Below are 22,661 nucleotides of genomic sequence, written 5' to 3' on the forward strand. Positions count from 1 at the left end.
TGGTTTCTATCACAAAAGCGTTCAATACATATCCATCTTTGTGTCTGAAGCTGTAACTGGGCTTAGAATGTATGCTAAGACACTAAATCACTTTTATTTTGATGGAAATCTGCCAATTGCTGAGTTACCGCGGCAACCTCCTGACAGGGCTTCCTGCTCTGGCCTGGCTCTGTTCCATTCATGCTTTGCACAGGTGCCAGAGGGAAATTTCTAGAATGCTGATTATATATAGGCATAAAAATGTCTGGAAGGAGGTGTGACAACCTGTTAACAGCGGCTGCATTTGGTGGGTGAGAATGGAAGAGGCCAGTGGTGTCTGCAGAACACTGGCAGTGGGTACAGAGGGTGCTGGTGGTGGGAGGGCCCTTTGCTTCTTCATTTATATAATTAAAAAAGGTAGTGGGCTTATACATAACTTTTTGCCATTCCTCATTTTTCAAATTTGACAGTTTAAAAATAATTACCCTAGGGCATTACATATGTGTTTAGAACTCTTTATTGGGTCCACATGGCTTTCCCATTACACGTCTTAGTCTCTAAGCACGGGTCACTTGAGATTTGTTTCCTGTTGTCCTCACTGGCCTCTCTGCCTCTTTTCTCCCTCCTTCTGGTCACACATTTGCTTTCTCTGTTTCTCCTGCTGTCCTGAGGCTGGAGTGGCCACTCCCTGCCTCCCTTCAAGTTTTGGCCCAAGCATTCTCTCTTCCTGTAAACCCTTCTTGAACGTCTCTCTGTCTTCTTCCAGTGCCCTTCCCCTGAACCCATTTAACATCCTCATCGCCTCTAGTCAGGGTTTGAAGTACTTCCCTAGAGAAAGACTTGCATCTCCACCCCTCCCACATCGCCTGGAACCAGGAGGCTCTCATCATGTGGTTGCTGAGTGAGTGAATGCATTGAAGAAGCCCCTGCTACATACCAGCTCTGGGTCCCTCACTCCACGCGGCAAGGCCTCCAGCACCTGCACCACGGGCACTGCCACTCTGGCAGAGGGATCCATCTGAACAGCAATGACAGGACCATGCTCTCCAGTTAAGGGGTCTATGGCTTGAGCCCCAATGGAGATTGGGACAAGACCTGTGGGAAGCCAAAGCCACCTCTGGCTTTAGTGACCAGATATAGGGGAAGGAAGGAAGCCTAGTCACAGGAAGAAGACCCAGGACCTGATCCATTGACACCCCCCACCCCCGGCCTGTGTCCAAGGATCAGGGCCACCTCTCCTAAGCTTCGCAAGGCTTTTCCCACAGGGACTAAGCCACACTTCTGATCCCCTGGAGCTTGAGGGGGTCCATTCTGCTTTTCACCTTCACCAGCCGCATCCTGCATTGTGCCTGCCAGGGGTGTGGTAGCACCAGAATCCCCATCTTGATGCATGCCCAGGATAGGCACCATGAGCCCAGAGCCTTCAGGGTCTGGGATCTCCATTCCATACAGGGCTGGGACCCAGAGCTCTGTCCCAGGATAGCACATTATTCCTGATATTGGGAGAAGAAGAGTTGGGGGTTAGGCAAAACCACCCGAGTGTTTTCCAGGCTCCAAGTGTCCCATCCCCGACCAGAGAAACTGTTGTATAAACACGGCCTATGTTTCCTTTGGGCCCACGGTGGCATATTGAATTCGAAAGGGAAGATGTGATGTTAGCATGGCCTGATTGGCACCAGATGTTTGGGGAAGCTGGGAAAGGCTTCCAGGCCACACTGAGAAGAGGGATGGAGTGAGGTGGGGACTCTTATTCCTGAGTGCCTATTCACTCAATGTGTCAGGATTTGAGCTAAGAACTCCACATACATTAGATTTTATTTGGTCCTTTACTGAAGTCTATGATGTACTGCAATTTTAACCCTCATTTTGAAGATGTAAAACAAGGTCAAAGAGTTAAGGGATAGGTATTCAAAGTCCAGTCAATTCTAACCCAAAAACCCTGGGTCTTATTGGAGTATGTGTGTGTGTCACACTGTGGGCAGATGGGAGCTTCTAGAAAGAGTGAGATGTGAGATAAACTTCAGGAAAATGCCACTCCTACTTCCTCTTCCTTCCTCCCCTGACCCTTCACATCAGGGCCATATGGAGAGGTGGAACACAGGGTGTCTCTTCCCCTGAGTTTATAGATGGCAAGGGAAGACTGTTAAGGAATAATAATGAGAAGGGGGTGGAGGGCTTAGGGGATTCCAGCCTTGGGCCTGACTCTGTTGCCAACTAGTGGAGAACCCTTGCTGAGCAAGCTACTCAACTCCCTGTCTGGTAGGGTCCCATGTAAGATGGGTGTCAGGCTGGTTATGAGCCTGGGAACCTTATGAGATCGCAAGACTGTTCATTTTATAAACACAAAGTATCAGACTTACTGGAGTAATTAGGAGGATGGACGAGGAAGGCAGCCTAAAGCCACTGACAAGAGTTTGGTCCTGAACTTGTCTCTTATTTTGGCCACACATATGCAAGGCCAGCCGAGCTGAGGCGCCCTGTTCTGTGCTGTGAGGAACTGAAATATGGAGCCATTCTGGGGCTGGGATTTCAAGGCCCAAAGCAACACATACCTATACAGCCACCACTGACTTCAATGTCATGCGCTGCTGCCAACTGCCTCTCCAGCCTCTGAGCCTGCTGGAGGATGTGGTGCAGACTGAGGGCCAGGGCTTGTCTCATGCCCTTTGTGGCAGACTCCAGCAGTTCTTGGGCCCCGGATCCTGTGGTCTCCCGACACTGCTGGAGCATCATAATCACTTGCCTCTGGGCCACCAAGACATTGGCATCCAGCAGGGCCTGTGACCCCCCTGCGTGGGCTGATATCTGCCCTGCCTGTTGGGAAGCTCCCAGGAGCCGGGCTGTCTTCCCACTCAGTGGCTCCACAAAGCTGTCACCAGGCATCAAGAGGCTCCCGGTGGCATCTCGAAGCCCTCCTACGGCAAGCACCTGACCTGGAAGCAAGACACCTAGAGGGTTAAGTGGGAAAGAGACCTGTGGTGGTATAAACATGCAAGGCACAGGGAAGAAGGAAGGCAGGGCAGGGCCACAGCAGCACCAAGGGCAAGAAAAACGGAGGAGCTGCCCTCGGGTTTACTTCTAGTGTAAACTTACCGTGGGGATACTGTGGTAGAGATGGGGGAAGAGGAGAGGGAAACTTGGAAGAAGAGGGAAGGGTTGGGAGCAGAGGTAGAGTGGAAAGAGAGAATGGGGTATCGTTTTCAGCCTGACCAGAGTATGAGGAAGATAGGAGGCTGGGAGAAACTGGGCAGCTAGGCCAGGCAGGGGCAACAGGGTGGAAGGCATTGATAGTTTCCAGGAGACCTGTGTGTTCATCCAGCCCAACGCCTAGGATTGGCACGATGCCTCCTGTGACTGGGTCCTCCATGGGTCCCCCCAGTTCCAAAGGGGCCAACGTCTTGGTGAGAGGACTGCAGTATGTTCCCCCGAGAGTGAGCCACTCCCTGGTTTGGGGATGCAAAGTCACAGCAAGCACAGGCACCTCGATGCCTGTGATGGGGTCAGACATGAGAGCCCCCAGCTGTGATGCTCTTCTTGGTTGTAGGATGGGCAGGTGAGTATCTGCTGGGCAGCCTGTGACAGGATTCGTTGGGTAGGGCATGTAGGGGAGAATAGCGGCCTCTGATGTTCGGACATCACCTGGATAGGGAGACGGGGAGGTGTTAGCAACACCCCATCTGCTAGCCTCTGCCCCACTCCCCGTTTTGTAGATCATGGAAGACAGCAGCTGTGGGACCTGCTCTCATTCATTGAACAGCTCTCTCCTCCTCTTCCCCCTCCCCTCCCCCTCATCTTCTTCCTCCTCTTCCCCTTTCTCCTCCTCCCAGTCCTTCCCTTCCTCCTCCTCCCCATCCTCCCTCTCTTTCCCCCTCCTCCTCCTCTTTCCCCTCCTCCCCCTCCTCCTCTTCCTCCTCTTCCCTCTCCTCCCCCTCCTCCCCCTCCTCCTCTTCCCTCTCCTCCCCCCCCTCCTCCTCCTCTTTCCCCTCTTTCTTTCTTTTGACAGAGTCTCTCTGTGAAGCCTCTCTGGCACTAAACTCACTCTGTAGACCAGGCTGGCCTCAAACTCACAAGAGATCCACCTGCTTCTGCCTCCCCACTGCTGGAGTAAAGGCGTGCGCCACCCGAATCCAGCAGAAGTCATGGGTGAGGTGAAGGAGCAGGTGTTTACTGCTTTGCTCTGATCAAGGACAGAGCCATGCTGTGTGTGCATTCATTCTTGAGGTCCCCAGGGAGCATCGCCCTATCTCTGAAGCCCAAAATAAAGTTAGGGCTGGGAAGTGGGCCAGGGTCCTACCAGCATTAGAGTCAGCAATGGGGATCAGCCCTGAGCTCAGCAGATCATATCCCAGGTGTCCAGCCTCAGGCAGCACATGCCCAGTGTCAGGGTGGATAAAGTAGCCAGGGGGTACGGGCCCTATGTGGCCACTTGCTGGGAGTATCATCGTACAGTTGGGTCCAGGGACCATCAACTTGGTGACAGGATTCACAATGATGTCATCAGTACCCTCTTGAGGACCTGCTGGGGCTGCAGGAAAGCAAAGGCTGCCTGCTGGGCCTCTCCCGAGGTGACTGGGGAGGCTAGGAGTCTTGGCTGGAGACAGGAAGAAGTTAGCAGGAACTTTATCCCAACCTCCCAAGGATGATGCTCCCAAGAATGGTGCTCCCCAGGGTAGTGCTCCCCAGGATAGAGACTTTTTAATTTTTTTTTTTTTTGAGTTGAGCACAGAGCATCACCATTGCAATGTCCAGTATCCTCAGATTACAGGCTAGGTAAAGGTCCTTTGGGGGAAAGTTTTGTGGGTACTGAGGTGGGGCTGAGAACTTCTAGAACTTGCTCTGCCTTTAACGGATATCTTTTCAAGGCAAACCCAGCATTTTCCAAACCTGACTGTTCACATTTATCTGCTAGGCTTTTATTTTCAAGAAGTGTCATATGGTTTGCAAATCTGTCATTTGTGATGCCTTCCTTCCTCATCCTCCCTGTTTCTGAGCTCCCCTCATCTTTTGTGTGGGGCCATTGAACAGGAACTCCCTCCTGTTCCCAGGGTTCCTCGCGTCCTTCCCCTTCCACTTCTGCCTCTGCAGGTGTTTTAGGGGAAGGACTTAGGTCTTTGAGGTGCCTAACGTCCTGAATGCAGGGATTTAGTTTCAACATACGGACTAAGTTCCCATAGGTCCTTGATGAGGCCATCAGTGCTTACCTGCCTGTAGCAGCTCCGCCCCTGTTCCAGTGTCCAGGAAACCCCAAGCCTTCAAGCGGTGACCTTCTTGCAGCATGGCCTGGGACAAGCGGCCCAGCAGAGTGTCCAGCCGAGAATCCACCCTGCAGAGACACATATGGCATGCCGGTCAGAGTGCAGAGACAATGAGAGATGGAAAAAGGACACTTAACGTCGCTACTGCTGGAACTCTGTGAAGCCATCCATACTCTCTTTCCCTGGTTTGCATTCCACCCTCTGATTCAGGCTAACCAGGTACATACTCTCCAGGGCTTTGCCCAGGCTGTGGGGACGTCTCTGGGCTAGAGCTTGCAGATGCCTTCAGCAGCCACCGAGCTTCCATCAACGCTGAGTAGAAAGAGGCCCACTGGTCCTGCCTGGCACAGAGGTCTTGGTGAAGGAGCTCCAGTTGGTGAGCAAGGCTTGCTGCATACTCGCCCACCAGGCTTCGCCTCTGCCTAGACTCTTCCTCTGCAGCCATGGCAACTGCCTTAGCGGCCTGGGTCAAAGACACATTGCCCCTTTTACCTGTAGGGCTCCAAGCACCAGGGCTGGTGGGGTGGGGACGGGGGGCGGGGGCAGGGAGGAGGGACGGGGTGGGGAGGGGACAGGGCTTGGGGACTGTGAGAGGGCACAGAGGCTGGGTGGGAAGGTGCAAATTCAAAGTCCAACCTCTTGTTGCTTTCTCTGGATTAGAATCTGGTTAGTGGAAGCTGAGGTGCCACGCTGAGCACCCCACAGCTGCCGGAGAGAACCAGCTTCATTCAGAAGTTTGCGGTAGAGGACTTTGAGCTGAGAGAGAGGAATTAGTCAGTCTTGACTACCACCCAAGAGCCACCAGCTTTTTACTGTAAGCTTAGAGCGCCCTCTACTGCCAATATCTGGAGAGATGGCAGAGAACCGGCTTCTGAGGACACTTGGAAGAAATGGATAAAACTGGCAAGAATAAAGTTCTCCCCTCAAGTCAATGCTGGGGATCAAACCTCATGCATACAACACGCCAGGCGGATGCTGTCACTGAGATATATCTCCAGCTCCTGGCCAGTTTGGATACTTAGACTTCTAATGTATTGACTTATTTCCAATGTCTGTCACTGAAGACCAGGGATAGGAATCTAAGGCCTATTTGGCTTTGCCTGCCTGCCTGCCTGCCTGCCTGCCTGCCTGCCTGCCTGCCTGCCTGCCTCCCTCCCTCCCTCCCTCCCTCCCTCCCTCCCTCCCTCCCTCCCTCCCTCCCTCCCTTCCTTGTCAATTAGTCTATACGTTTCTTAATATCAGTCCTAATTAATCTGAAATTTTCTATCTTTCCTTTGCCCCGGAGTTCTTTAGGCTCCATCCCACGTCCCATTCATCCCCCCTCCCCCATTGCATCCACTTCCAGCCCTGCTTGTCTCTGCTGGCCATGAACAGAAGCACCTTTTGGGCCTTCCAGTTACCTCCTTGTTGATTTGGCTGAGACTGGCCGTCACTGTCAGAGACTGCCGATGCAGTATCCCAAAGAAGACCTCTGTGTCAAACCATTCTAGGTCTACCTGGTCCTCCCAGGTCCCACCTGTGCGAGGGATGGGCGTATGATTAGCGTCCCCACACGCAGATCTAGACACACCTTCAACGTATCTTCTTCCAGGTTCTCAGCAGATTCAGTCTGTCTCCTAAAGGCATGATGCTTGCATGGACCACAAGTGTTTCTGAGAAACTTGACCGGAATGCAGAACGCTGTGCCTGACCCCTGCCTTGTGGAGTCAGAAGACCATGGACCTCCCTCCCCACTGCTGCAAAGCCTTATGCATACTGAAGTTCTAGAGGCACAACTTAAACCCAACCCTGCTCTCTGACTGAACTTTGAGTGGCAACAGTTGGAAGGGGAGCTTCAGCAGGATGTACAATACGATCTGCAATTTGCCCCTCGGTGGTGGAACAACATAACTTGTAAGAATATAACACACCCTCCATGCTGACAGTAAAGAAAGCACTGAGTACGCAGAGACATGGAGGCAGCCTGGGTCCAACTAGCCTTCTCTCCAAGAAAAGACCCAGTCGACTATCTCACACCCACATTTGCATATCTCTGGCCTCTGTCTTATAGTCTATAAACTGTCCTGGTGGATAGAAATTAGATTCTTTCTCTGATTGGGCCAACCTAAAAATAAATTGGTTTCTTTCACCAACCTGTTTCCTAATTTCTTTTGGAATCCCGAGAATCTAGGGTCGTTGGTTCCGGATCTGTGTGTCAGTCAACAGTGGCCTGCCCCATTTCTTAATCTGAGTTCTCTGCGCATGGTTGTACTACTTTTTTACTTGACAAATTTGTGGTCAGATGTCTCTTTCCAACTCTACACTGTATTCCTAGTGCCTAGCAACATCTGTATACAGCAGCCGCTTAATAAATGCTCTCTGGGAAAACAAGTGGATGAATGATGTCTTCTAGGCAGCAGACTGAGCAAAGAGTAACCCAGGAAGTTGAAGCATGGCAGAACCTGCCAGTTGGATTTGGGGCCCTTGGAATCTAATCCCAGATTGTCACTCACCATGACTCCCTTCAGCTCTGAGGACCTCGCAGTCTCGGGGTGATTGGCCTCTCCTCACTAATATCATACCAGTCCTTGGGGACATGTAGACATCAAGATTATATCTTTGCTGGTGAGTCCTGAAGATGGGGTGTGGAGCAGCCTTCCGAGCCCAGCTGAGGCTCTTACACTGAATCTAAGGGCACACACACCGCGGGGAAAGGCAGGAAGGAGGAAGCTGAGCGGTATCCTTTCTGGAGAAGTTCCCCTCTTGGCTTGGGGGTATCTCATCTCCTTTGCTTTTACCCCATGAAAGGCCCTGTTCGATGTAGCTGCCTCTTTAACCCTTCCCTGCCCTTAGGCTGTTGTGTATTATAAACTAAAGTCTTCTCAGGAGCTCTCATTCGCTCAGTATCCTCATCTGCTGCCTAGAAAACAAGCCTTCCTTAGTCTTTTTGGCCACAGCAGAGCTAGAAAGATGAGCTGTTCTAGCCTTATCTTTGGCTGCAGAGGCAGAGGCTCCAGCCACAGCCACTTGGTCCCCAGAGCCAAAGACTGGTGTTTTGTGTCTTTGAAACATTGCTGCTAATGCTGTCATCTCTTGATATCCACAGGGACTCGTTCCAGGACTTCCCGTGGGTACCAAAACCCACAGATGCTCAAGTCTTTGGTATTAGCTGGCATGTTATTTGTTTACAACTCACCCACACCCTGTGATGTATTTCAGATCATCTATACTTATGTATATTACCCAATGCAATGTAAATACTTTGTAAATAGTTGCCCTGATGTATTGTTTAGAGAATAATGGTGAGAAAAAAATCTGTGCTTTTTCGGTATAAATGCAATTCATTGTGTGTGTGTGTGTGTGTGTGTGTGTGTGTGTGTAGGTTAATGCATCTTTTTGTCTATGCATGTGGAGGCTAGAGTCAACGCCACGTGTTGCTCCTCAGTTGCCATCCACTTGTTTTGTGAGGCAAGGTCTCTAACTGGGACCTGGGGCTTGCTGACTCGACTAGGGGTGCTGGCCAACAAGCCCCAGGGGTATCTTCATCTTCATCTCCTCAAAGCTGGGGTTACAGGCATGTGCTGCTGTGCTCAGTTTTACATGCGTGCTGGGGATCAGGTTCAGGTCTTCATGCTTGCAAGGTAAACACTTCACCTACTCACCTATCTTCCCAGCCTCTCCTGAATGCTTTGGCTGGTAGTTGATTGGATTTATAAGATACTTCTTTCTCTGGACTTTCTAACCCCCTTATTAGCACAGGGACCGTGCGTGCTCTTCTGTGTCTATCTCAGGGATTGTATCTTCTGGAAAGTCTATCCTGACCTCCCAGAGAGAATGTTCAGCCCTGTCTTTGTGTGGCCAGGGGCCCATGCAAGGCTTTACTACAGATCTGTCATATTTTGTTCTTGTATCTATTCTTCCTTCTGTTAGGCATGGCACTGGTGGCCCGAGGCCTCTGATCCTTCCTTCCATCTCCATCTTGGCAGCTATTATGATGCCTCCTACAAGCAGGATTGGAAGGAAGGGACTTGCAAGATGCTACTTGTAAGCTCTACTCACCAACAAAATCAGGCAGGGCCCTAGAAGAAACAGCATCGCCCCCAGGGCTCCTGGCCAGTGAGGCTTCTTCACTGGTTTGGGGATTTTGGCAATACCAGTCTGGATAAGATTCCTGGGTGTCGTCATGGCAAAGGGCCCATCCACAAAGCACCGGCCCCCAGCGGGGAGAGTACGGAGGTACTAGGTAGAAAGAAGCCTGTTCAGTCTTTGTGCCACCATTTGCCAGAGACTGGCAGGAGGCAGAGAGGCAGCCCAGGCATTCCAATATTAACCAGATAACCATTCATCCTTGGGGGCTAGTGGGCAAAAGTTGGGGTTTCCTGGGAAATCCATTCATATTGGATAACTCTCCATATAGAGGGAAGTGGCTATGTGCTCTGGGATTTGGTCTACAGGACTCTTAGAAGATCTCTGTCCAACAGGAGGAGATACTAAATCGCTTGTGACACAGACAAGGTAGCCAGAGGTGTAACGGCAGAGCGTAGTTCCTAAGGATAAGTTACTGTGCAGATTGGCTTAAGATGTGCAAGGATGAAAGATGGGTAGGCAGGGAAGATCAAATGGAAGGTCGTGAGAGATAAGCAAAGCTCCTAACCAGGCAGTGCACCATGCTTACACCCACCGAGCAGATCGGTCCTAACACATCATATACTGGGCTACTATGATGGGGACCTCAGTGAACCCCAAACCATATCTTAGGGTTATGAGAACCTGAACGTTTGATGGTGCCAAATAATCCCTTTCTGTCATTGGTTTTTGTTTGCTTGTTTTGTTTTGTTTTTGAGGGGGAAATGATCGCCGAGGTCTTAAACAAGGCATACTATCACAGACTAACCATCTTCCGATGCCGGTTGCTGTTTAGATGGAAGACGTAGACTCCCGGTAGCTGGAACTGCTGCAGGAAGAGGCGGGGCCTTTGCTCAGAGAGCTGAGACTCCTCAGCCAGGGCCCGGAAGCGCCCCCAGTCAAACTGCTGCAGTGTGTTGTAGAAGTGGCCCCTGGGCGTGGAGAGAGTAGGGCATGTTACCTTTTGCTGGTAGTGCCTGATGCATGTCCTTCATGGTACAGGGCCATGACTCTGGATACTTACAGGTCATATTCTGGGTAATGCTCACGAGTCACCAGGAAAGCCAGTGTATCATTGGTTTGGAGGCAGACTATAGGGTTCTGGATACCCAACATATCTCCAGAGTATGTGGAATTGAGACCCGGTGACCAAGGGTAGGTCTGATGTTCATCTGTTAAGTTTCCTAGGAAGGATTCTGAGCAGGAGACACAGCAGCTACTTTCAGATGACCCTGAACTATAGCCTTGGATAGGGCAAGGAGGGGAGGAGAGCCTATGGTGAGGTTAAAAGACTTACCTGGTCCCTGGTCTGAATGCCTGGGATCCATTAGAGGCAGGCCCAGCATGTGCAGAAGCTCAGGGCCTGGTCTGGTCAGACCCTGGAAGCCATGCTCTAGGTGGAGACAGAAAGCTTTGACCCTGTGGGCACTGGGCTGAGAGACTTTCCTACTACTAAAGCCAGGAAGCCCTGATTTGTACACTGTAAGAGTCTACCCTCTAAAACACAGAGGAACCAAAGTCCATCTGTTGTTCTCAGGGAGCCCTTAGGTAGGTGTTGCCTACCACTCCCCAACTTCTGCAGGAGGACAGAGTATGCAAACATGCAAAATATTAAGTTTACACATGTGTGGTCCTGAGTCATGGTGTCCCCGTGTCCCCTACCCATTGATCTCTCTTACCATTCACATTGATCACATACAGAGGCACAGACTTCATCCCTTGGTCTAAGTTGCAGGGATGACCCACAGCACGTGGCGAGGAAGGCTTGTCCAAGAGGTAAAAACCCTAGAAATGAGGACGTGAGGGTTCGAGATAGGGGGTATTAGCTCTTTCCTGAAGACACCAAGAGGGACACAGTTGGTAGGAAGGTGTGGAGAATCTCTTGGGGAGCCCCGTATGAATGGAGGGATGAACGGGAGGTGGTGTTATAGTAGATCTAAGATCAGAAACAACCTTGGATCATTTTCTCTCAGACATGTATCTCCTCCTTAGCACACTCAAGGCCTGCTGCATATTTAATGAGATTATAAGAGGAAATAAAACTGCCCAAAGGGACTTTTCTATTGCTTTGGAACCTTGTATATAGGGCAGGTTGCAACATGACGTGAGCTGGGACAGTGGCCTCTGGGCCTGTCCATACACAGTCACCCCACACGGTCTATCTTTGAGGGCAGTTAGTCACACTACGGCTTAATGTAGGCTTGGCCTTCAGAACACCATACCTGGCTTCCAGTGCCTTCAGGGATGAAGATCTGTGGGACGCCCTGAGCACAGCTGAGCTGCAGGATATGTCTCTGTTCTCCTGAGCAGAGGGGTCCACACGTTCCACTCGACTGCTGTCCCCAGCACAAGCAGAGTCCCAGGCTCGGGTCATAGCCACGAGCATCTCCCGGCGTGGGACACACCTGAGCAGAGATTCTGACTGCTCAGGGATACTTCTCTGGAAGAGGGACTCCTTACTAATCTTCAGGTTTTCTTATGGGAACTATGTCAGACTTCAAAGTACAGCCCTCTGTGTTTCCAGGGAGGGCCTGCCTGGTAGAACAACCCAGACTGGACTTGGAATAGTAGAAAGGAGATGCAGGAGGAAAGAGTGTGTTGTGGATTTGGTCTAATGCTGCTTATATTATGTTAATTTGGTTCTCCAAATTGCATGAGAATCTGCACATGTGCACATAAGACACTGAGGGACCCTGCCCCCAGGTAGTTTTGATTGGTAAATAAAGTTGCCAGCAGCCAATGGCTGGGCAGAGAGACGGACGTGGGACTTGAGGATCCCAGGCAAGGGACTAAGGAAGGAGCAGGAAGGGAGATAGCTGCCATGTTAGGAAATGAGTAGAAGCCATGCCTGAGGTGTAGCAGACAGTGAACATGGCTGCATGTAGGTGCTGGGGAACTAAGTCCAAGAGGGCTGCAGGTCTGGGTTTAGGGCAGCCAAGATGGAGTATAGGTTTTAAAAGTAAGTAGTAACTCACGATTATCAGAGGTGAGCGTGTTAACCATGTGGAGGTTTGGAAGTGGCCCAACCATTAAGCTGTTTAAGGCATATGAAAATATAAGGGTGTGTGTGTGTGTTTCATTTGAGAACCCAGAATGTTGGGACAGGTATCGAGGAGTGCAGCTGTCACCACCACCACCAGGGTTGATTTGAGTAGCTATATTTGGGTACAGCAACAAGGGTCTCTGAGCACCCTCCTACCTCCTGGGCACAGTGGTCACTCCATTGTTCTTTGGTCAGACATTTCCCCTCCTGGTTCCAAGTGGCTCCGTCTTTGCAGTCGTGGTGTTCCCTCTGGACACAGCCCACTGGGTCACCAATGTCTTCATAGCCAGGGAGGCAAGGGCACTGGCCATCGCTGGGCTGGAAGTAAGGATGTGTGGGAGGAGGCCCATCTCAGGCTGGCTGGTTAATAGCCTTTAGGTGTGAACATTTCTGAGATGTACCAGGAGAGAGGGCAGGAGAGGTGAAGTGAGCAGACAGGGTTGGAGTGGCACAGGGGCATGGTTGCTGTGGTTACTGGTATACTATCATTTTAGTTAAGAGGACAGGAGAATTTCAGTTAACAGAAGGGCTTACAAGCACATTTGCTGGCTTACAGGAAAAATTCAGGTTAGAAGGGCCTGGGTGGAAGTGTGTTTTGAGGGATCACTCTATATAATGACATTTCCTTCCAGAAAGTTAACTATATTTAGCAAAGTAACTAACTATCCAACTAACTATCCCCACAGAGAAACCAGTTAAATCTGAATTTCAGGTGTATGAATACTTTTGATTAGTCCCATAAGACACTAAAACACTATCCAGTATTTACCTGAAATTCACATTTAACTGTACCTTACAACCTTACTCCCAAGCCTACATTGGTCAGGTTACACCTGAGCTAAACTTGACTGGGAACCGAAACAGCCCTGGAAATGCAGCCCGCCCTTGGGTCCCACTGCAGGAGGGCATACCTGGAATCTACGTCCAGGTCTCTGACAGACACAGGTGTCCTTGCCCTCCTCTGGCTGGGTGGCCTCAGAGCCGCACGGGAAACATGCATTCTGGCCGTGCCAGGGGTTGAAGAACTCCGAAGGGCAGAGGTGGCAGGAAGGGGTGGTATGGGGACCCATTCCAGAGAGGAAAGTTCCAGGGGGACAAGGGGCAGGTGTCGGCACAGAGCAGGGCCTACCTATGGGGTGGGGTGGGGGGGTGACAGAAAGGGTTAACACCCAAGAGCTGGTCCCTGTGATTTCCCAGGGCTCCTCTTCCCCGACATTAGTCATTAGCTCTCCTCACAGCTCTCCCCTCTCCTCAATTTTACTCCCAAACTTCTTTGTACAAATTTAATTTAAGCCTCTACCCTCTGGGCATCCTGGTGGGTCCGGCTCTCCTTTTGCACAGGCAATCTCACCTTGGCAGGCCAGAGGATGCTCTATGACCAGGCATGTGGGTCTCTGGAGGATGAAGCAGAAGGCAGCTATGAGGACCGGTACCTCTGGGAGGTTACCAAAGAAGAGACCCTTCATCTTCTGGGCAGGGGTAACAGCAGCAGAGAGCAAAGCAGATGTGGAGGTGGGTGAGGTGAGGCACCAAGGAAGGTATCAGGCAGAGGTGGAGAGATAGGGGAGGCAAAGTGATGGACAGGGTGACAGGCATGAGGAGACAAGATAATGGTGTTCAACAGAGGCAGAGTGATCTGGGCTCTGGAAGGACAGCTTCTGCCTGGTGGCAGCGATAGCTGTCAGTCACTGAATAAGTCATGAGGATGAAATCTGAGATATGGGTCCTCTGGGCAGCCTTGGCCCAGACCATGCAACTCCATGGCTCCTTTTCTCTTCTCCTCTACCTTTCCTCCCGAGCAGCATGAGCCAGCAAGCTTAGCATTGGGCAGAGTGAAGCCAAGGGTTGTTCCAGCATTTTCCTTTCACAAGGCCAAATAGTCAGACTCCTTTAAGCATTCTGGGTGCAAACCCCATGAGAGATAAGGTAGAGAGATTACAGTTTTTGTCTCTGCTACAGGACACACAATACAACACACACTCACAAACCCTTAGGGAGCCATCTAGCTCTTCCCCCTCATTTATAGTGAAAAAGTCGGAGCCCCATTCTGGACTGAAATTCAGTTTTAACAGATGGGTGACGCCGTTCAAGTGCTCCTAGACCATGCATACAAGAAGTCACTGGAAACTGCAAAGCAGCCAGAGTCCCTGGTGCAACCAGGTGATTCCCCAGAGAAGATGAGCAGTGGATGCGGCTGAGAAAAGCAGGCTCTCAAAATGGAATAATCCATTGCTTTATTGCTTATAAAAAGTGATAGTGGGTAATACTGCCCAGCTTTCTTTATGGCTGCTGTGAAAAATCACTGATGCCCACAAGACCAGAAGTATCGTGAAGAGCGTAAACCCAGATCAGGTTCAGTGCTCTGTGTGATGGATGGTTGCTTAGAAGCCTTCAGAAAAATTCAATATATCACATTGCAGTGAGGCCTAATTTAAAAGAGAGGGAGGGGGAGGAAGATGAAGAAGAGGAAGAGGAGGAGGAGAAGGAAGAGGAGGAGGAGGAAGCAGAAATGGATTTTGATTTGCCCTGTGTTATTCATCAATGTTCCCTTCAAGTAACTTACAATTGATTGCTTTTAAGAAGAGATCACCCACTTGACACCCAGACAAGTGACCCCAGTTCAAGGGAATTCCATTCACTTAACCAGTTTTGGTCTTTTGATCTATCATTATTTCGACCTATTATCTATTTTCTAGGCTCCTTTCTGGGTGTGGTGATACTTAAAAGGATGTCCTAGAAGCTCAGAAGGATCGATCGCTGGATGCTATTTTGCAGTCAGGGCTGGAAAGAGAATTACGAGGTGTAGAAGTAAAGGCTCCTTGTAGAGACTCTTTTGAGGGGGAAATTTAGATTTAAGTGCTCACTGTCCTCCAGGCTGATAGCTTCCTGTAGGGCCACTGCTTTGCAGAGTCCCTCAGCCTGTGAGAGACCCTTGATAGGCACCTGACTCTTTTCAGCTATTTTGTTGCTGAGCCGTTCGCCCTGCCTGCTTTTTGTCTTGCCAGTAGGTGGCACTGTGAGCTTGCAGGAATTGGTGAGCTGGCATGGACCAAGCAGTGGGGTGTAGGTATCTGCTAGAATGAGGGAGGAGAGAAAATGCTGTTAGCAGGTGTGTGTGTGTGTGTGTGTGTGTGTGTGTGTGTGTGTGTGTGTGTGTGTGTGTGTATGTCTTTTTAAAGTTTAAGCAGACACTCTTTTGAACGCATTTAAATATAGTCACACTAACCGGCCTTGGGTTTTACTCCACATTAGCCCAGCACCATTTTGCAGGCTCACCTATGTCACATAGTCCTTCTCTGGCATGAAGCTCCTAAGGGGGCTTAGTGCTGGGCCTTGTCTTTTTGTTCAAGTTGTCTGATAGCTGGTCACTGCCAGGCCTACTGTATCTCCCCTGGTTCCAACTATCACTTCTGTCTGTCCATCTGTTTGTTTGATTTTTGAGACAGGGTTTCTCTGTGTGACCCTGGCTTCCTGGAACTCACTCTGCAGACCAGGCAGGCCTGGAACTCAGAGATCCGCCTGACTCTGCCTCTTGAGTGCCGGGATTCAAGTCCTGCACCACCTTTAAGTGCCTGGCTTCCAACTGTCATTTCTGCCATTTCCTAACACTACCAGTTCCCAGGTTTCTGTTGGTGTCCTGGGTTGTCTCACTCAGCTTTGATTTTCTGTGGGTCTAACTACAAAGTTAAGTTTTTCCTGGAATATGACAGTAAGTATGTATTTTAATAAGCTTAGTTTCTAAAGAACAATTTCAGATTTGCAGAACCTCTTAGAGTTCCCGTGTGTCCCACTCCTAGTAATTATAGATACCGGGTGAGTACTTTAGCTAATGGCCATACTATGTTCACACTGCCTTGTCTATTCCAGGGTCAAACATTGTACTTAGTCATGTCCCTGCCTCCCTTTAACTGGGAAAGTTTCTCGAGAGTCTCTTTACTTTTGGCAATCTACATACACAAGTGCTCTGTAAAACAGGCCTTAGCTGGGTGGGATTCACTAGAAATCTCTATCGTCATTGGTCTGGAGTGTTTTTTATCTTTTAGAACACCACACCAATAAAGTGATGTTTTCTTTATAATGGAACAAAGACAAATGCTCTGAACATGGCATGACAGCACTTACGTTGCCCTTGGTCATCTGACTGTTAGGTTTTCTCCACTGTAATTCCTCCCTTGCCATACTGCACTTGTTGGCTAGAGAGTTCATTTGACCCACTCCACAGTCTCTCTCTCTCTCTCTCTCTCTCTCTCTCTCTCTCGTGCTCATATGCACTTTCTTACCTCTTTTGGCATCACAAGATCTCAAGCTCTTCTTGTCTCTTTCCTGCCGTAGCTGTTCATTCAATCAGCCATTTCCCCAGGGAGCTTTGACTCCCTTTAAGGACATTGGTTAGCATCCTGGGGTCTGGGTGATGGGTCTGTTTTGGTCCCTTAGTTTTAACTCATCTTTCCTTTCCCTTTCCATTAACTCTTCTGTCCCCAGACCATTAATTATGGAGGTTTCAAAGATTAAACCACACCTTCAACTCAATAACCTGACTTTGTCCAAATGCTTATGAGATACAGGCAATAGAGTATATATAGTCTTGGAGTTCACAGCCAAGGTGGGAGACAGGTAGACATGAATAGCTCAAATGTTGGGACGTGACACCCAAGGCCTAGAGAATCCCTAAGGAGCTAGTGACTAATTCAGACCAAGCCATTTGGGGAGTCTCTGAACCGGGACTAGAAAGATCATGCTGTGGTCTCCACATCCTGTTTCCCAGTTTAGAGCATTCCTCTAAGCTGTAGCACCTGACCAATGCTCCCTCTATGACTAGAGCAGTCACCATCAATGCTGAGGTGGCTTCCCTCTTCCCCACCAGGGCTTCTTTCTTCCCTCATGAAAATGGGCAGACTCAACTCTTCCCTCAACTCCTCTGAACCCTGAGAATTCATATGGTAATCATTTATTTAAGTTAGATTTGGGTGCATGGCACTCTGTTATTATATTGTTTATTCCTTCTTCTGGCATGGCTTAAATACTTCATAATAAAATTCAAAACATATTTATGAAGAAAAAAAAAAGAAGGAAAGTCTATGTCTCCATCATGTGTGGACGATGTCGTCAATGATTAATGACCAACAAAGTGAGATTCTGGGATTTCTGAACCCACATCATATGGGACCTTCTAGCTTCTGCACAGAGTCCCCACTTTGAGAGCAGGGACTTCCCTGCCAGACACCTGCCATTCCCAGACTGGAGCCAGGGGGCATGCAGCTGGCTTGAGTCTGCTGAAGCCTGTCTGATTAAGTGTTGCTAGGTGCTCATGAGACTCAGTACCAAATGAAACGGATTGCCCTGCTCACCGGTAATCCAGTCTCTATGGTTCAGACAACCTGAGAACAGTGACATTGTGACAACCCTTGATAACAGGAGGGACATGCAACTAGAGCCATTTAGGAAAGTCCTGGCTTGAGACGTCAAGTCTAGAGCATTAACTGTCTGCCTTGTGGTGGTATCTTTGTGTCAGTCCTGAACTGACTCAAGTTTTTTGTTTTTTGGTTTTTTTTTCCAGTCTAAAGCCATCCTCAAATAAATGTATTAAAAAATTTGGGTCTTGTGACAGTGGAGGGAAAGCTGAGGTCTTGCTGACAGCTGAGGGAATAAGAGACAGGCCAGGCACTGGGCTAACTAGGGATACTATAGTATGTCAGAGTAAGGGTAGGTAGGATATTAGTTTGAGTCTTTGGAGAAAAGTATGACAGTGATAACCAACCTAGCACATGTAGGTTGGTAACAATAATGTTATATTTACAAGGCTAGGCTATGCAGTGCCAGGAAACTGTTCTGCACTGCTTTTAGGGCTAGTGCCCCTGAGAACACTTTAGGAGGATGTCTTCAGTGACTTTCGAAGTGAGATTCTGGGATTTCTGACACCTTATAGCCTCTGCAGTGTTCATTTGGATTATTCTCTCTGGAAGCCTTGATATACCATGTAAAAGACCCCTATTGTCTGGAGACTGTCACACTTGAGAGGGTTCCTAGCTGACACAAGACTTTAGCCACCCTTATTCACTTGGAAGCCGTGAATAGAAGATACCTTTAGACTCTTAGGTTAGTCCGTCTATCATCCAAAGACCACAGGGTAACCTTCATCAATGAAATAGAGGAAAAGGCTTGCCCAGTTGAGCCCTGAACAGACTTCTGCACTATAACATCATGAAACATAATAAAGGGTCTTGTTTGATGCCTGCTAAGATAAATAGATAACCAAGATATCCAGGCCACCCAATTCAAACCAAAAGTCTGAGTACCTACCAATGTCTAAATACTGCATCAAAGTAAGAGGCAGGGGACCTTGCTTCATTCTGAAAACACTCTGACCAAGCAACTGGAGTGAAGACAGAAATTTCTGAGCATGTTGGTCCTGAAGGTCCTGGAGGCTGACATTTTAGGGTACCCTGACTCACCTGGTAAGGCCTACAGGAGCAAGCAGGAAAGCTGACTTAGAAATAACACCCGGATACAGGAATCTTTGTGCAGAAATGGAAGGGAGGAGTCTGGGAGGGGAAGCACGTGGAGGAAGGGTAGCCACAGGAAGAGGAAGATCAGCTCCACGCATAAAGAAGGGGCTGGATGTTGAGAGGAGGGGCTGAAGGTGTTTCCCAAGGGTTTCTTGCAGGGCCTACAATCATAACAGGCAGCCTAGAGGGGCTGTCTGCAGTAGTGCCAGGACTGGTGGTGCCTTCTCCCTGGCTCTAACTGCTCTCCCTATGCCTGGCTGTCTTTAAAAAGCCTTGATAGATGTCCAAATGAGCTCACACACAGCGCAGGTGCAGGCTTGGCCCGTAAACCACAACAGCAAGGGGCACTGGGTAAAACCTCTTGGAGGTGGGGGAGGGCAGATAAATAGTGATTATTTGTTTAGCATCATTAGTAAGAGTCCCAGAACCCTGCAAAGCAAAGCAGAAACTTTTGTATTAAGGAGATTAAACCTTAAACTCAGCTGAGAAGACTCTCCTGTATTGAGTGGCTTTGTTGTGCCTGGCATTGTGTGATTATATGCAAATCATGGAGAGGCCTTTCTGGGGTCCTGACCACAGAGGCTTAGCCGCATGGCCAGGGTGAGTGTGTGGCAGGGCCAGCCACACATGTTTGTCAGGCTGTATAGAGTAGGGAAGTCTGCATTTCCTGAAGTTCAGGGGCTTGTGGATTCAAAATTATGCTCAACATGTTAACCACTTTCTGATGAATGGCTAGAAGTTAGGGACAGAGGGACACCTTGAAAGTATTACTGGAAATTCATGGCACCGTCCAGTGAGGATGTCCAGTGAGGGTCTCATATCACTTTGCTCACATCTCCTGTAGTATTATTTAGTATTTTCTCTTTTGTAACGTGTGTGCTCTCCAAGGAGATGGGGCCATGTTTTGGTTTCCCCATTCCTAGTTCTCTGAGTGTCTGACTTCGAACCCCTAGTAGCCAATCAGAAAGATGTTGGAAGATTATCCTGGATATGTTGACCAGGGAAGCACTTGTTCAATGTTCGTTCTTAGTAATGTAGAGTGTTAGGTGCTGGAAGAGGAGGTAATGAGAGATCTCTGGGAACAGAGATGAGTGAGACACTTCTGCAGTCCAGATGTTATCAAAATGCCTGGTAGGATTTAGTAAGCCCCGGGGGGCATGACCCACAGAAGCACTTGGCTTCTTCATTAGGACTCACATGAAGAGGCTGGAGGTTTCACAGAAATAGAAACATTCAGAGCCAGGCCCTGAAGGTCTAGAAGTCATATGCAAAGAGGAAGGGTGCCACCGGAGCCAAAGGTAGGACGCAGGCTGGCCCTGTACCTGGATTACACTGTGTTGGGACTGTGGACAGAGTTTGTGTACACTACCCCTCAAGTTCTCAATTTTGTATTAGAAGTTGGCAAACTGGAGTAGAAGAATCTTAGACTTAGGGACTGTAGAACCCAGTGTCAGCATCCACAAAGCTGCCATTGGGACACTCCTGGAGACTTCTATGTTTTTACGCTGTGGGTCTTCTGGTATGCCTCCTCTTCCTCTGCTGAGAGGCAGCTGCTTCCCAGCCTGCCAGCACAGTTGACTTGGACATCTCTAAGCCCCCTTTGGAAGATAGCCACAGAACTGGCCAACAGGATCACCAGTCATGGCCATTAGTTTTCTCTGTTGGGGCACAATGGGTATTCCTGAGGCCCCGTGGGAATAAGAACCGAGAGAAGACGGTAGAATGAGCTTGGCTCCTTACCTACAGGACCTGTTACTCAGGCCACAAAAGACCACTCAACCGACCAGCAAGGCTGAGTAGGTCTTACCGACTCAACTATAAGCTATCAACTAGCAAGCTATCAACACGGGGCACCTTCCCTGGGTAGAGCCATAGAGACAGGGAGTTGATTGGGAAGCAGGGGTGATTATGGGCACTCCTAGTTGTGACTCGGCACGGGTGCTGAGGACATCAGATGTCCTCTAACCTTTGTCTCGTAGAGTAGCTGAGCTGGTTCCTTGGTTGGGGGTTAGGAGGGAGTGGGAGTGAGGAAGATGGAGAGAAAAAAAGGGAAAGAGAAAAAAGCAGAGGGGGAGGAGGATGGGGAGGGAGAAAAACGGACAGACTCGAGACAGAGGTTGTTCTGCCAGGTGAGTAGACTAGGGCCAGGCCAGAGCATCCATTGTATGGCCCGAGACACATTATCTCTATCATTCCCATTCCCCAGGGCGTCCTTCTCTCAGGGATGACCTCTCTCAGGGAAGTAAAAGGCTGAGGGTCACCTCCTTCTGCTGAGGACTGGAGTCACTTCTGATTTCCACAGCCCAGTGATCAGTACAGCCTTTTCCAGAAGTTTCTGTGATCATTCGGATCTCTGAGTTCTGAGGGGAGTGGAACGGATTCAGGAAAGAAGGAAGGAAATAGCTTTCTTGGGACCCAGGGTCCCTTGCCCCATCAGAGGAGCAGCTGGTTTTTTGTAAGGATGGAGGCTCTGGGGGGCTCCTGCAGGACCAGAGCCAGGCAGAAAAAAAGTTCCAGATGATGGTGGAGTTGAAAAGAATTCTGTAAAGATATTGTCTGTGACTTGGGTTGGATAAAAGGCGCCGGCAGACGGGCTGTTCACCTGCTAGGCTTTTGTTCGGCCTTACCGGGCTTGCTTGCTACACAGCCCTTGGGGTGGGGTAGTGCTGGGGAGGGCACACTGTCTGCCATCTGCAGGAGAAATACAACAAACACCCACACGCGAGCCAACGGAAACTCTCAGCAAAACAAACAGCAAGAGGAGGGCTCTGGGCAGGAGTGTGTGGATGGGCGGGGCAGGCAGGACAGGCGAGAGGGCACCTGCCAGGGTTGGGCTGTGGCTGGGCTGGCTGCCCTGATTAAGGGTCAGGACAGGCTGCTAAGGCCTGTCAGGTGAAAGCTTTTTTATTCGTTCACCATCTTGGGCTTCAATGCCGTGAGTTAGTCTGACCTCTGGTGCAGGAAAGCCTTCTAGTGGTCTCCAGGACCGAGGAAGACCAGGCTGCTGGTTTTGTAGTGACCGTGCAGGGGTGAGGGTGGAGGTGAAGTGTGGATTCAGAGCCTGGCAGTTGTTTCAGTAGATACCTCTAGCTCACTATCTATTAAATGGGCAGATAAGGCCTGACTTACACCATGAGTACAAGAATGAAAATAGTCGAGATAGACCCCCTACCCTCTGCAAAGCACAGTGGGAACAGTGATTGTGTCTATTCTTTGTATCTGACCGTTTGAATCTCCCTTAAGTGCTCTTCCAGGGAAGCAAGCTCTGAGGTGGGTAGATGGGATCTTACCAGGCTCTGGCCCAACTCTGGGGGTGGGAGGTCTGCTTCCCCACCTTTCCCCAGCGTCTGCTTCACAAGTGCAGTGAGTGGCAGCCGGCCGTGTGTCCACAAACCTGTTAAGACAGGGAAGGGTGCTTGTTTGCTCTTCCCAGGGACCAGCCTGGTGGGCTGGACTCAGAAGTATTGTGTTACTCAGCCAAAGAATTCCTTTCCTCGCCTCCCTCCATTTATAAAGTGGAAACAAAACCCCTGAGCTATATTGCATCATGGCTATAAGCCAGGTCCTCAAGTGTCATTTCTGGGTACAGCTTGCTTCCCAGGTAGGGTGCAGCCTTCTCAAGGAAAACAAGAGTTCTTTTTCCCTTTCTCACCCAAGACGGTGTTGGTGGGCATTCTCCCGTTCCCACCCACCCCAAAGAGGCTCTGGATTCTTTGTCATTGCCCTTGAACTTTCCTCCTTCACCAAGGTCTGAGTCCTTGAGTGTCCTCTGAC

General features: G+C 49.7%; 1 protein-coding gene across 1 annotated transcript in view; it reads right to left on the minus strand.

The window, feature by feature from the left end:
• The window catches only part of Gm32742 (predicted gene, 32742), a 36,606-nt gene extending 14,314 nt beyond the window's left edge, over nt 1-22,292 (minus strand). The window contains exons 1-20 of the mRNA XM_017313740.1: nt 22,178-22,292; nt 13,733-13,775; nt 13,293-13,510; nt 12,538-12,699; nt 11,561-11,743; nt 11,018-11,123; nt 10,636-10,731; nt 10,363-10,534; nt 10,108-10,270; nt 9,273-9,452; nt 7,727-7,901; nt 6,635-6,750; nt 5,871-5,990; nt 5,462-5,697; nt 5,181-5,302; nt 4,274-4,504; nt 3,283-3,618; nt 2,532-2,912; nt 1,302-1,472; nt 917-1,074 (exon numbers count right to left, since the gene is read on the minus strand). Of these exons, the coding sequence (XP_017169229.1) occupies nt 917-1,074; nt 1,302-1,472; nt 2,532-2,912; nt 3,283-3,618; nt 4,274-4,504; nt 5,181-5,302; nt 5,462-5,697; nt 5,871-5,990; nt 6,635-6,750; nt 7,727-7,901; nt 9,273-9,452; nt 10,108-10,270; nt 10,363-10,534; nt 10,636-10,731; nt 11,018-11,123; nt 11,561-11,743; nt 12,538-12,699; nt 13,293-13,451 (3,267 nt within the window). The 5' untranslated portion in view covers nt 13,452-13,510; nt 13,733-13,775; nt 22,178-22,292. The remainder of the gene's footprint in view (nt 1-916; nt 1,075-1,301; nt 1,473-2,531; nt 2,913-3,282; nt 3,619-4,273; nt 4,505-5,180; nt 5,303-5,461; nt 5,698-5,870; nt 5,991-6,634; nt 6,751-7,726; nt 7,902-9,272; nt 9,453-10,107; nt 10,271-10,362; nt 10,535-10,635; nt 10,732-11,017; nt 11,124-11,560; nt 11,744-12,537; nt 12,700-13,292; nt 13,511-13,732; nt 13,776-22,177) is intronic.
• Between the last annotated feature and the right edge of the window lie 369 nt (nt 22,293-22,661).

The sequence above is a fragment of the Mus musculus genome, chromosome 9 (assembly GCF_000001635.26).
Source record: "Mus musculus strain C57BL/6J chromosome 9, GRCm38.p6 C57BL/6J".
In the NCBI taxonomy this organism is placed as follows: domain Eukaryota; kingdom Metazoa; phylum Chordata; class Mammalia; order Rodentia; family Muridae; genus Mus; species Mus musculus.